A 15,069-nucleotide genomic window follows, 5' to 3' on the forward strand; every position below is an offset into this window, starting at 1 on the left:
TCAATGATACATATACTTTAATTCCTATTGCGATTTAAAGTGAAATATATTGGTAAACTCATATTAACAAGCAATTGGATTTCATCACATGGATTTAATTAAATTTCTGAAAACGAAGGCTTGGTGTGATTTATAGATGCAAAAAAGTTACATTTATTTTCCTTTTCATTTACATCACGTTCAATATTTTGAAATCTTATATATATACGTTTAATATTATATCAATGTATTACGTAGCTTAATGTATTTGATGCGTTTTATTTGTCGTTTGTATTTTTGTGATGTAGACATGTATTGCACATGGTGTTTATAAATCTTCACTAGCTTATCTATTAAAAGTTTATCATTTATTCTCTTAAGGAAGCTAAGACGTTTGAATATTACCCGTTTATCAGATATATTTTACCCCTACTATATCTGACCCCAAATATTGCCTTTGGTATATAAAGATATTTCCAATCCCACAGTAAATCACATGCTAAAGGAACAGTTTGTTTGGATGTATAAATACGCAATCACATCCGATCGAACGGGGAGATGTCTATTGAGAAGAAAATCAATGTAACACTTGTTTAATGGGTATGTATGTGCGTTTCCTGTTGGAAGGCACAGTGTATGCCTCTATCCAGTAGACCTCATTCAACAAGCACAATCTTCAAAAGAAATCCGTCTTGGAATATCGTATTAACTGCATATATACATTTCATATGCAGACCTAATGCAATGTACTTCACACAAATGTAAGGGTCACAATCGGAAAATTGCAACCATTTTACTTGTCTGAATGTTTCGTTCTCAATCCAACCTTATTGTCAATTTCTAGATGTTAGTCTTTATAAAACACGAAAGAAATATGTAATGTGGAAAAACTTAAAATAGAAATTTTGAACACTTTTACAGATCTTTTAATAATATCCTCAACTAGGTCACGCCGTTCTTAGAGAACGTTTCACAGTAACTATGAAGCTTGAATTTATTGTTTATACGATCGTTGACTATTAAGGAGTTCTTTTTATAATTTCGCTGATTTCCCCCGAAACTATGTTGTATAATGTACACCAAGAAACAAAACGATATCAAAACAAACAGATAAATAAATCAGAAACAAACACAATCAAACGTGTTATACAAAATATATTACATATAAAAACATAGATATATATTATTACATTTCTAGAAGATAGTTTCTTCTTTTGAAGATAAGTCCGATTAACAATATGTACACGTACGATTGTGTTTGTAAATGTCACTGTTTTGTGTGTCCACACCTATAGTGCGGACCACAGTTTTTGTGAAAGAAGCCTAAATTGACATACTTAAATTCAAATTCAAATTCTTTATCAACTTTGAGACTTACGGCTCATCAGTATACTCAAGTACATGTACAGTGTATACATATGGCATATTACAAACACTATAAACAATATGCATTATAAACGATAGGTGACGTCAGAAGTTTCATCAATACAAAAATTTACAATAAACTGTTCCTTAATTTAAAAGAGAAATGTATATACTTCCTAAGTTACAAAGCTGTTTTGTGTTTTCACCTGACAATAATTCTATTAATTCAAAAGTTGATAGCCTAGACCAGTAATATTTTTTTAAATATCCTTTTTTCGCAAATCAGTATATCTACTACATTGAAGGATGAAATGAAATGCATTCTCTATTACTCCTAAATCACAAAAATACAATTTCTTTTATTTCTATTAGTACCAACATAACGTCCAGTTTCAAAACAAAGATTATGTGAAGACACATAACTAAAAATATCAGCGAGGGTAGCGACATTTCTTTACGATTTTATGCAACAACATTAGTTTTGCTTCTACAATACTGCATCATGTGTGTCGTAATCACCCCTGAACTTTAATATTATTCTCCTTCTGTCATTCAGATGATCGTTTACTCTTAGCATGATATTTGTTTTAGTTAAAATCCATCGGTTTATGTTTACCCGTATTTTGAATTGGTCATACCGTGACCCTTGAAAGTTACAAATTGCAAAGCATCAGGGAACAACTATCATTAAGCACTGCTGCAAAACATGTCTTAAGATCATTTAAATAATCAATACGTGATTAATTTGTTCATTTGACAGACATTTATAAAACAAATAATTTGTACGACGTCAAATTATTTTCTTATCGCTCCCCTACGCTGTCAGGCTATTAGCGTCTAAAACGCTAATTAGTATCACTGATTCCAAAATGTCCACTGATACAGAACTTATAATTGCCAAAGATGATTCATTTATAGCATGCAAGAAGCAATTTGCAGCTTTAAAATGATTTTGCTCCGATCACGAAGTAATGATTCCTTTAATGAGCGATTTCAGCTTATGATCCGCAAAAGTTCCCCGTGGGAAAATCAAAGAAACATCATGAATACACACGATAAGTAATTGAAAACGATTGTTAATAACTGTTAACTACTCTTGACAAGTTACGATTATTGATGGGAAGAATAAAATATGTTTTTCATGAACAATCAAAGCTAACTGCGTTTAAAATGACTGGCGGTTACAGAGAGATAATTGTTTGGAATATTGATTCACTTTCTACCTTAAACGGTTAAACTATTTTAACAAGTGCACAGCTGCTTCGAGGGTAATATATATCAGACAAAATCCTTAAGACAAAAAGTTGTGGTGGTAATTAAAATGCTCTATTCATCCATAGGAAGCAAGGGCATTGTTGTGATAACACAATGGAACAAATATTTTTTTTTATAATTGATATTTTTTGTACCATCGCTATAAAAGAATGTCTGTTATTTTTACGAGAAAACAAGAAATATCAAATACACAGGGACGGATTTCAAACGGAATTTTTCTTCACCGATATTCGACCATATAAAAATTACGTTCAGGATATTACTTGTTGAGAACCTCAAAGGTTTTTTTACCATCTCTTACAGTTAAGAGTAGAATAATGAAAATATCGAACTCCAAGGAAAATTTAAATAGGATAGTTTCTTATAGAATGTCAAAATCTAAAACTCAAATAGTTATCAAACGTACCAGGCTTATAATTTGATATCCAGACGCGCGTTCGTCTACATACAATGATCATCAATGAGGTTCAGATCAACCTAGTTAGAAAGCCAAACAAGTATAAAGTTGAAGAGCATTGAGGACTAAAAAGTCAAAAACGTGTTACCAAATACCGTAGAAGTAATCTATGCCTGGGATAAGAACATCCTTAGTATATTGAATAATTCGTACTTTTACAAACGGTAAATTTATGAAAATGACCACATAATTGATATTCATGTCAATACCGAAGTGCTGACTACTTGGCGGGTGATACGCTCGTGGACGAAACGTCAAACACATCAAACGAATGGTAAACAACTGTCATATTCCGGACTTAGTACAGGAATTTCCTTATGTAGATAAAATGGTGGATAAAACCTGGTTTTATAGCTAGCTAAACCTCTCACTTTTATAAACAAGTCCGCCGAAAATTTACGGCCAATTTCCAACAGAAATATACTCATACCAGGGTCATTCCAAAAAAGTTTAGGCTTTGATGCTTATCTTTACCACGCAATTGTCGGTCTGTTTACAGTCACGTGATTCTGTTTGTTTTCTCTTAATATTTTTTTCTGTTTTTATCAGGACTTGTGACCTCTGTATACCACGTCTCTGTTTTACTTTATTACTATTCACTCTGTCACAAATTTTCCTGTCTACTTTGTGTGCTCTGACTATATCAAACTTTCGAAATATATCCGAAATTTGGTTTGGCCTTTTTAACTATTTTGATTCTAGCATCGTTAACGAGTCATAAACAAAATAAGTTATTATTTTTGTAAAATTGATATTTATATTGTGCAGACTCTTACCTTGATCGTAGCATCTAGTTTGGTTTGAAACTTTGGATCTTTAACAAATGAGTTTAGGAGGACATTATTTGAAAATAGCAGGTTGAGTACGTTGAGCTTGTTTTCATTAACAAAAAACACGATTTTGTTTATTCATTGTGAGTGTTGCGTTTGTTTTTCTGTCTCTAATATAACCTATAATTAAGAAGTTCTTTTCCTATATTAGCACTTATTTGTATCGTATGTTCAGTAGAATGTTTCATTTACCTTTTGTAAATAACAATTAATTTTTTTTTACAGAAAAATGGGTTACTTTAAAGTGTTAAGCAAAGTTAACGATTAAAGTAGCAATAAAAAATGTTAACGTGAAAAATATCCAATTCGGTATATTTTTTTAACCCTCTTTATCTTTTACGTCCATTTTTTAAGACGTTGTTTTTTATTCACTTTTATCTGTGGAGATTGGTCTACTTTTGTTTACATTGACCTGGCTTTTTGACCAAATATTGAACCATTAAAATATGATATCGCTAATAATCCAGGGATCTCCATGAAGAAGCCTTATTCTTTGATTTTACAATGCAGGAGGTTGTTTCCCGTCTTAGTCTGCCACGACTAAACACCACTGTTGGATTAGCAAATGACTTTTAATTTCCACCGCAAATTACAGTGATAAAAACATTTGTATCCTATCTACAATCGATTAAGACGCTCCACAATCAATATCATGTCATTTAATAGTGGGTCTATCATCACTTAATTCCAAGGAAATTCCAAATCTAAATACAATTTACGACTATCAAAGTGATTTGGCCAAAGACATCTGAACGTCGACACTTATCTGGTAAATTATAATATTATTGATACAATTTTATCCTCTTCGATTAAAACTGTATGTGACATGAAATCAACTTAAATCACTTAATGTATGGGAAACTTTGAGGATTCTTGATTGTATTGAGCGTTACCCATGTAGATGACATTGTTTTTGTAACCAGAGCTGATACTAGTACTTGATCTGGTTGTACTCCTCTTAGTAACGTTTAATTTCAAACAAAAACGATTTTGTCTCTCTTCATAACACTTAAGCCAAGTAACTTTCTATTGTTATATCTACATTACATATATGAAAAAAAAGTTATGCCAATACTGTCCTGCATTAAAAATTCTTCAATGTTAATGCTATTTTTTCTATTTATCAGGAATGTCTACCCCATAAATAGATTAACTTAGCTGTATTAGCAAAACCTTTCGGAAGATGCTCTTCCACCTCGCACTGGATTTGGTCTTTTAATTTTTTTCACTAGAGCGTTACGGACGAGTTTTTTGTAGACGAAACGCGCGTTTCGCGTACAGAATTATAAACTTGGTATCTATGATCAGTTTTATGCTCACAAGTTTCAGACTTAGAGATATTAAAAAAAATTAAGCTGCAGTATAAATGCCATTAAGACAGCTCTACACCCGACACCAGTCATATTAAAAGTTAAAAACTATAGATCACCGTTCAAGTCTTCAACAATGAGCATATAGAAATAGCTTCATTGCCATGATAACGGCACGATGGGTTCCCATGTTTTATTTATTCAAGGAAAAGTTACTGGGTAATCACTCTCTATAAATCCAATTTTACAATCAATGTGATTACTGTTGAGTAAGGGCTTTAAGGTATATGGGAAATAAATATTTTCCATGTTCTCAATATGATAGATATTCTTTGTTGCTTCAAATGGTGATTACCATTCAAAATCTTGGATCATCAATCGAGTGACCCTTTTCACTAACCAAAAACACACGTGCTTATGAAGTAACATGAATGCACAGCACTCAAGCTGTTTCTTGTATACTGGACTATATTCAGATTACATAATTTATCTATTTGAGTTGTAACATCGGCACATTTTATCTAACTAGTTTTGACCTTTCGTTTTTGCAATTTCATGCAAAGTTCCTTTGTATTACAAGCAACTGTTTAAATGAGATAGGTAAATTAAGCAATGATTGGCCACCCACATTATCTTCACAGCTTTAAACTGTTCCAATAAACATTAATTAAAGTATCGTTATCCTTTAAATATCTCAATAGAGATCAAAATCTTAGGTAGATTTTTGACAAATTGAGTTTCTGTGTGCTTTGAGATGATAGGATGAGATTAGTTTTTATCCTACAAATCAAAATACTGACCCATCAACCTTTAATGTTTAACACTGACATTCAGAGATTTTCTTCTAAAATTATTTTATGTAAGGTTGGTGGTACAACCTAATCCAGCGCCAATCAAAGTTCAAGATTAAAAACTAACTACATTACTATTTAGACATTTAATTTCCTCTTAGATTTTTTATTTTGTAAGGAAAATTTTCATTTGTGTTCCTTATTATTTCTTCAATTTCGGTCATTACTAATCGGTAATAACGTTGGGAATAGCTAAGAGTTTGGCAATGCATGATATCTATGATGATTTAAACTTCTCAGTAAGGTTGTGTATATTATCCTACACACCGGGTTGATGATACAATAAATGACGTCAAAGATCAAGAGTAGGGACCGTCTTAGTGTTTACATCAACGATAGTTTTTATTTATTCCGAAATATATAAAATTCTATGGAATATTTTGAATATATAGTTGTTGCTTCTTCGTCCTCATGAAGTTATATCGAATACATCATGCAGAAAACATACAATATAACTATACTTGGGCAATGGATGCATGAGTATCTTTACAATATGCCAACCCATGATAGTAAACAAGTCGTGACTAGCTGTAGAAGAGACTATCAATTATCAGTTTGTTTTAGATTTATGAGTTTGACTGTCCCTTTGGTATCTTTCGTCCCTTTTTTATATGCCATGAGCATCAAATTCCCGAAGACCGAACAATTATATATCAAAAAGAAAATTATGATATGAACTTAGGATAATATATCGACCTCGATGTCTGACAGGCAAATGATCATGTGGTGGGCTAAGCTTTAGGTTAACCGCGAAACCCTTCCATTTTTAATCTCGATCTGCCGAATACCGAAAAATAACTAAGGTGCATAGAATCACTTATATATGTATATACACCGTACTATATATTCAGTTCCAAAAAAAACCCACTAAACTTTAAAATATCAATATAATAAACAGCAAACAGATGTAAAACTGTATCTATATAACATACGGTATTGCTTTGAAAATTAGTTCGACGTATTTTGATTTTCGAAATCGTGTACTACTAACCTATAATATGAGGAAGATTAAATATTGCAACTGATGCATGTCGAGACTGGTACAATTTCCAATAAAAAAAACCCGAAGAATAACAAGGCAATGAAAAACTTATACTTAAACTTGATGGGGATTTCAATGCTAATTTATGGCGGGAATAAGCGATAATAATATATATCTAAGAAATATCAATGATAGTCGGCACTGGATATGTCTAGATAAACTCGATGTCATAGGTTTTGTTAAACTTCTGAAAAAGATCATCCCTCTCAACTTGGTATAGTGTAACTATATACCAGTGTTTCTACTTTTAATTGGCTCGAATTTTATGTGACCTATTTAAAAATATTCTGAACTTTACTTGATTTGTCTTCACATACACTATGTACTACAAAGATAGCATTGTTCTGGATACTAGTATGTGAAAAGTAAAATCACAAAAATACTGAATCCGAGAAAAATTCAAAGCGGAAAGTCCCTAATCGAATGGCAAAATCAAAAGCTCAAACACATCAAACGAATAGTAACAACTGTGTATTCCTGACTTAATTGGTACAGGCATTTTCGTATGTAGACAATGGTGAATTAAACCTGGTTTTATAGATATCTAAATTATTCTCTCACTTATATGATAATCGAAAATCTAATATTCTGCACTGTATTTGATGAATTAGAACTCTGCTCAACAGTATCTATGGTCAAATAAGACCATTTTGTTTTTGTTGAATACGTTCCGAATATAGACTGGAGTTTACTTCACATAAGGAAGTCCCATTTCTGATGAGCTGAATTCAACAGTTGAATACTATTTTATCATCTTTTCAGACAGATAAAACACTTGATTAGGGTTTTATTACTTGTCAGCGCGTTCGTTGTGATATTGGTAAATGTATGTTTTATACTTTCCGTCTACAGTAAACCGACAATTTTAATCAAATTATTTTTTTTTTTAGTTCAATTTGTATTAGGCGTTTATACTGCAGCTTCTACCTCCATTCATCTTCATACATAGGATTGGTTGACTACTTTCAATCAAACCCGGGTCGCAGGATGTTTCAAATTTATTTGTGCATAAGTAAACAAATCTCGCCATGTGTCGACTCTCCTATTATAATGGAAGTTGGTTGTGGTGTCATTTAAAACATTGTAAAAATCTTTTGAAAAAAAGTGTTATTTACAAATTTAAAAGGTAAATAAAAAATTCTACTGAGCAAACAAGACAAATAAGTTCTAGTATAGGAAATGTGATAAACTTTGTAATAACGTTACAATAGTTATCAGAAAAACAAACACTAAAACCAAAAAGAATAAACCAAATTGATCGTGTTAAGGAAATTGCAATGTTCATTGTCACTGAAACAACCTCAAAATACTCAATCTGTTATTATAAAATTATGCCGTTCTAAACTTATTGTCTCCGTTTGTTCCTCCACCAATTGTATAATCACAAATGTAAGCTTGCATGCAATGTGAGTGCTTATTTTAGTATAAAAAAAAACGCTTAGTGATTCATGTTTATATTACCTAGTATAATTAAGTCGCTCACAACATATTTACTACATTTTCTGCTGTGTGGTATGGACACAACGGTGGAGGTCAATAAGAAGCAACAGTAATTTACCGATGTTTAGATCTCATATCTCCTTTAAGAAAATACATATCAAGGAGAACATAAAAAAAAAAAACACGGGAGAATCGTTAAACTCTGAAAGAAGCGAAACTGACTGCGTCAACAGGATAAGAGACCAGACCAACCAAAACAAATTGAAGTAATATACAGACATTATGACATATTGCAACTATAGATGTATCAAAGCAGAAAGTAAAATAAAAATAACAAAAAAACGAACTCAAAGGAAAACTCAAATCGGATAGTACCTTATCAAATGGCAAAATAAATTGCTCAAACACATCAATTCGTGATGGTGACAGTAAACCTCGTTTTCTTTATAAATCTGTTGGAGTATTTTATTTTCTGGGGGACAACTCTGTAAATGAAGTCCGCTGATAACTGAAAAGTTGAAATCATAAAGATATTTGATATTTTGTCTTAGATTCGTCAATCTGCGTCAATGTCGTGGAAATATAATGATATAAAAAAGTCTCTCTAGTTGTGATAGATTCTCTTTAAGATATGAAATGCAAGCACTCAGTGAAATACTGGTTATTGAGTGACAGGGCATTGGGTAAACAGTAATATATGTCATCATTTTGAGACCTCCCGAATGATGCAAAATGTATCTGGTTATTTACTAGTGAAAATGTGTCGGCACTGAAATATTTAGTTAATTATATATTAATAAATGTCTAGATGTTAGAAGATATGTATAATTAGTGCAGACAATGGTTATTGTTACCGCATTTGTTGGTCTGCATGATCCTGCCTTTCATATATATATATATATATATATATATATATATACATGTATATATACAACTCGTCTAAACTTCAACCCAACAATGTTAGTATATATATATATATATATATATCTTCTTCTATACAACCTTTATCTGAATAAAATGTTTAGTTGCATTGTGTAACTAATGTCATTGTCATTAAGCCTACCATGGACCTTAATTCAGCAAATGATATGCTGAATTCTTTATACCTATACAAATTTGAAATTAGTTTTTTTTAATTAAGGCAACAATAGTATACCACTGTTCAAACGTGATATAACGATGGAGAAAACACAAATCCGTGTTACAAACTAAAACCAAGAAAACGCACGAACTTTAACAGAATATTCACGAAACAACAGAAGTGCAACAAAAACAAACGCCAATGAAATCTACATATAACAATTATGAGATAACAACTGCCTTATACCTGACTTGATACAGGATGTGTTAAAAAAACAAAATGGTGGGTTGATGCTTTAATGGCTAGCTAAACCGGCTGCCCTCTTTGCAATGTTAAAAAGCAAAAATTAAACCAATACGTGACAGGAATACAGTACAATTGCTAGAAATTTGAATCATAAAAGGTCGCTAGGGAAAATTCATTAAACACATGGAGTCAAACAAGCGTTTTAAGTAACTAACGACTAAAAAGGTTATTAAAGTATAAAACAAACAACTATGATTGCTAATTGTTCATAATACTGATGATAAAAAAAATGGTGTCTCTTTTCTTATATATATCTTCTTGTTACAATGTGTATTAATAAAAACGAAATAAGATTGATTATAGCGACATAATATACCATGTAAAACTGTATCAGTTAATTATTGATATAATGTACATGTATCTACATTATATATTTATCTGACTGATATTGTCATAGTTAGTAAAAAAAAAATGCAGATGTCAGGATACCCAGTGGCGGTTCCGTGTGCTGAAACCTCCCCCTTTTTTTGCCGATCAATGCTTTTGGATGGAAACATGGTTGGAACCCCTTTTGAAAATCGATACATTCGCCCCTGCTACCTGTAGTAGAAAAATAAATCATGATCAAGTACATATCATGAATGAATGTCGTACATAAATCCTTTCGTTAAACACGTTACAATGTGAATGGACAAATATATTGCATGAGACAATGAGAAGAAATTGATTAATGAACGTGTGATACTTTTGACCAATAAGAGGATGAATTTAGAGGATACTTCTAAGAACTATTTCAGTTAAAGTAATTCATCTTGAATAAACCCAGTTATATCTGACATTATAAATTATAATAAAAACAGGCCAAAAAGACTGTATTACTAAACCTCCACTAACTAATTAATCGAATCAATTTAAAAACGTGTGTGAACTTCTGGTTAATAAATAAAAAGGATGATGTACAGTTCATTTTTTTCACATTCTTACATATTTTCATATAAGTTTTTATATTGTTTTGTTATATTTGGAAGACAATACAGGCAATTACGTTCAGTATACAACGTAAAACTCTTCCTTGCGAATGTTCGTACACTCTACACAAAGCGAGACAACTCTATAGTTTTCAACATTCAACGGCACAATGTTTATTGATATGCTGTAAATAAAAACTGAACAGAAAAAGCTGATTTAAAGTCAGTTCCATTACAATGATGACAGTTGTTTCCAACACGAAATTTTCTCCTGAAAAAAATACAGCTGGAATATTTTTGATTGGTTAGATGAAAGTGTTATGATGAAATGAAAGCGTAGTCCGTAAAAATGCAGCCGTACGTTTAAAAATCTGTATTCTATGATAATGTTTGGGTTCTTATCTTTGTTTTGCTAATATGCTTTGCCTTTATGCCTTTTTGTGTTTCTTTGATACATATGACATGGATCTCCACTTATACATCCCGTCATTGTGTTATTGTGCCATGATTAATGTTTGTTTGAATATTATTTTTTTTATGAAGATTTAGATTACAACACAATGTTGACTTCTGTACTATTTTTGACATTTTTATCCATTATTTCTGGGGTTTTTTGTTTACACATTCTTGTCAAAGTAATTATTTTTTATGCAACTTTCATACAAGTGAGCGGTTTAGCTAGCTATTAAACCAGGTTTAATCCACCATGTTTCTATATAAGAAAATACCTGTACCAAGTCAGGAATATGACAGTTGTTTTTCATTGGTTTAATGTGTTTGAGCTTTTGATTTTGCCATTTGATTAATAACTTTCTCTTTGTAATTTGCCTTGGAGTTCAGTATTCTGCAATTTATTGTGATTTTTCTATTGACCATAAAAAAAAATATTATTATACGTGGCGAGTATATAGACAATACAGACCATTCCGTTCAGAGTCAATAATAAGGTAGCACTACGGGACTCCGTTTCATTATTTCCTGGGGATGAACAGTTATTTGAACTTCCTTTATATATAACGTAATGAACTTTTGGTTACAAGTCTTTTTAATGTATATTGTTAGGTCTTGATATAGAGCCATTTTACAGTTCCAATAAGATACACTTTGATTGCTTAACAATCAGGGCCGTAACTAGGGTTCGAATTCAGGGGAGGCAGGGGTTTGGGGGCCGCCAATTGAGGCCCCCTAGACCCGCCGATTTTTTTTTCTCTCTCAGTAAAATGGCTAAAAATTACCCGTTTTCCTTCAATTTCCTTACTTTAAGAAACATCAGTATTGCTTGAACCTGGAAGCAATTTTATGCAAAAACAATCTGAGAATGCTGTTCGGGTTGACTGGCAAGGGCTACGTCTTGAATGCCGTACTTTAACCTATAATTATTAACATTAAATACAATGTGACCGCGGATTTTTTTCTTAATAAAATCGGTGGCCGTAAAAATTCAGTACCCGTTTTTCTTCGATTTCCTTTCTTTAAGAAACATCAGTATTGCTGGGTCCTAGAAGCAATTTTTATGCAAACAATTATTATCTGTATTTAAAGATATTTTTGTAAGAAATCGAACTGGTAAGTTAAAAAATCATATAAAGCAAGATCATAGAACGCAAGATATTTTTTTTATCGAGGACCTTGAATTTCAATATTGTTGAAAGCTGAACAGACATGTATAAACTACAACCAGGGACTTTCTATACTAGTATATACTTAGTATAGAAAGTCCCTGCTACAACGAATGGGAGTGTTTAACTAAGTAACTAAGGCATTGACCATAATGTTCTAGTATGATCGGGAGATGTTAAAAAAATGATCCAACAGCTGATTCAGCCGGTAACGAATTTCCGATATCATAAAAGAATCACAATACAAAGTGAATTTCCTCTGCTTAATTGAGCCCCTAAATAAATGTGAATAGTTAGGTTTTATTCAAAATTGTCGAAAGCAAAGTTTCACATGTGTTCTCGTACGAATACTGAATAACAGACGGACAGACACACGAAAAAATAAAAATAAAACAAATACTGAAACGGTTCACTATCAATCAAAAATCCAGACAATGACAGACATATCATGTATCATGATAACACTGTTAAAACTGTGTTGTTTATGATATAAATTCAAGTTCTTCTTGTACATATTGTCAATATTTCATTTTATTACTTTAAAAAAAAATGGTGCAGAAAATTCAGGCGAGGCAGTTGCCTCCCCTGCCTCATAGGTAGTTACGGCCCTGACAATTTTCAGTGTTGCGTCTATATCGGCAATGCAAATGGATTTCAATTTTTTATCATATTTGCGAGTTTCTCTTATTAATTTTCTCGTCGTACTTCTTTGAATTGTAATTTCGGTATTTGACAACATTTTTAAACAGTTACATATCATATACAACGACACTGCAATACATCTAATAGGCATGGCAATGGAACCTTCATCGTATGCATACATTTTGATCAGATCACATAGAAATGTGTCCCTCCAAGATCGTGAAAGGTCATCGACGACAAATAAAATTGACAAATCAGTAAACGGATTCAAACATATTTCATTTTCAAAGTTTGGGAAAAGGTCCAAAACTTTCGAGTAATCTCCATTTAGATAATGAAATCTGGCTAAATGAGTTTTACCAGAGAATCCGTTATCATTAAATTCTCCGGAGATATAAACAACATCCATTCCTTTCAAGAAACACTCCTCCGCGGATTTTAAGTGACTTCGTATAACCCTGGGATATCTGTGTACAACGTCACCAAGAAACCGCAAAAACAGAGGGTACAATGTTTGAATCAAATCTGAGGATATGTAATGCTCTAAATTGGATATGATTTTGTATAAAACTGGACAAAATACGTGCTCATGGCGAACACTAAGAGTTCCAGAAATAAAAGATAATGTATCCGATACAAGTAGAGGTCGTATGTACTCAATGTCATAAGAAGATTTTGATGTTCTGCGCATGAGTTGCACTAATTTGTTTTTGAGATTTTTTCCAGATCTGACTATTATTGAGTCAAATAATTTGCTGAACTCCGGACGACAAAAACCGCCAAACATATTTTTAAGGAAATCTGTTTGCGTTAATTCGTTTAGAATTTTGACAACTTTAAGACATTCTTGTGTCGATAGATGATCTATTAAATTATTTTCTGGTATAAATAGGTGAGGGATTATTTGTAATTCATAACACTGCTGAAGATATGATATGCATCAAAGTGTGCATCTGAGAAAATTATCTTCCGTCCAGATGTCAGGGTCTGTCCTTTCACAACACCATAGGAAAACTGTTTTAATATAATATGTTTTGAATATATCATTTTCATCCTCGTCAAAATCATCTGAAAGATTGTCTTCCACACAGTTTTTAACCACTTCTTTTAACGTAAAATAACATGCCATTTGAATGTGAGACACGCTTCTCATCAAATATTTTTCCGCTCTTGCAAAAGATATACGAAATTCTTCTAACGGATAATCACTGTCTGCATGGTGTGCACACACTACTGAACAAGGTATATTTTTCATATTTTCAACCATGTCAATTTTCGGCCATTGTCTAGTCCTTTGCACATATGCTTTATATAAATGTGACGAATTCATGCATTGCAGGGCAATCACCCAATCTTGTTTAGTATCGTAATCTTTTAACGCCGGTCCTTCCCAATACCAGTCACGAAATGCAGCATTTTTGTCTTGAAATCGTCCAACAAAGTAACTATTTTTAACGTAAATATTACGGTGCTTTCGAACAACTTCCGACTTCGGTAAATTGTCAACCGCAACAAATAGGTTATTTCTATGAAGCTTCAGTTTACAATAACCTGGGTGACAGTGATCCGTTTCGATAATAAGCGTATTGATATCGGGGTCAAAGTCTGGCATTTGAAGGCATACCTTAGTTCGGTTGAATACACATAAAAGGTCTGTGTCATTTGCTAAAAGCCCTAAACCTTCACCTCTACTTCCAACAGACCAGTATGTTGCATCAAAGTATCCTAGTCCCATATCAACGGCCGATTCTGCAAGCTTTGAATTAAATGCATTAAAAGTGTCTTGTATAGCTTCGTTAAGTTTTCGGATTGATGTGTATTCTTTTGTACAATTGCAGAGTAATTCGTTGATTATTCCATAAAGGTGTTTATCAATTTTGTCACAGTTGATTAATAATGAATGAGTTGATTAATAATGAATGAACATCCCACGATTTAAGAATTCTATCCAATTCACTGTCATC

General features: G+C 32.2%; 1 protein-coding gene across 1 annotated transcript; it reads right to left on the reverse strand.

Annotated features, from left to right (window-relative positions):
* Nucleotides 1-14,045: 14,045 nt before the first annotated feature.
* LOC139521338 (cyclic GMP-AMP synthase-like receptor 2) lies at nt 14,046-14,840 on the reverse strand. Its single transcript, XM_071314817.1, has one exon. The coding sequence runs from the start codon at nt 14,838-14,840 to the stop codon at nt 14,046-14,048; it is 795 nt and encodes a 264-aa protein (XP_071170918.1).
* Between the last annotated feature and the right edge of the window lie 229 nt (nt 14,841-15,069).

Source organism: Mytilus edulis, chromosome 4 (genome assembly GCF_963676685.1).
Source record: "Mytilus edulis chromosome 4, xbMytEdul2.2, whole genome shotgun sequence".
Classification (NCBI taxonomy): domain Eukaryota; kingdom Metazoa; phylum Mollusca; class Bivalvia; order Mytilida; family Mytilidae; genus Mytilus; species Mytilus edulis.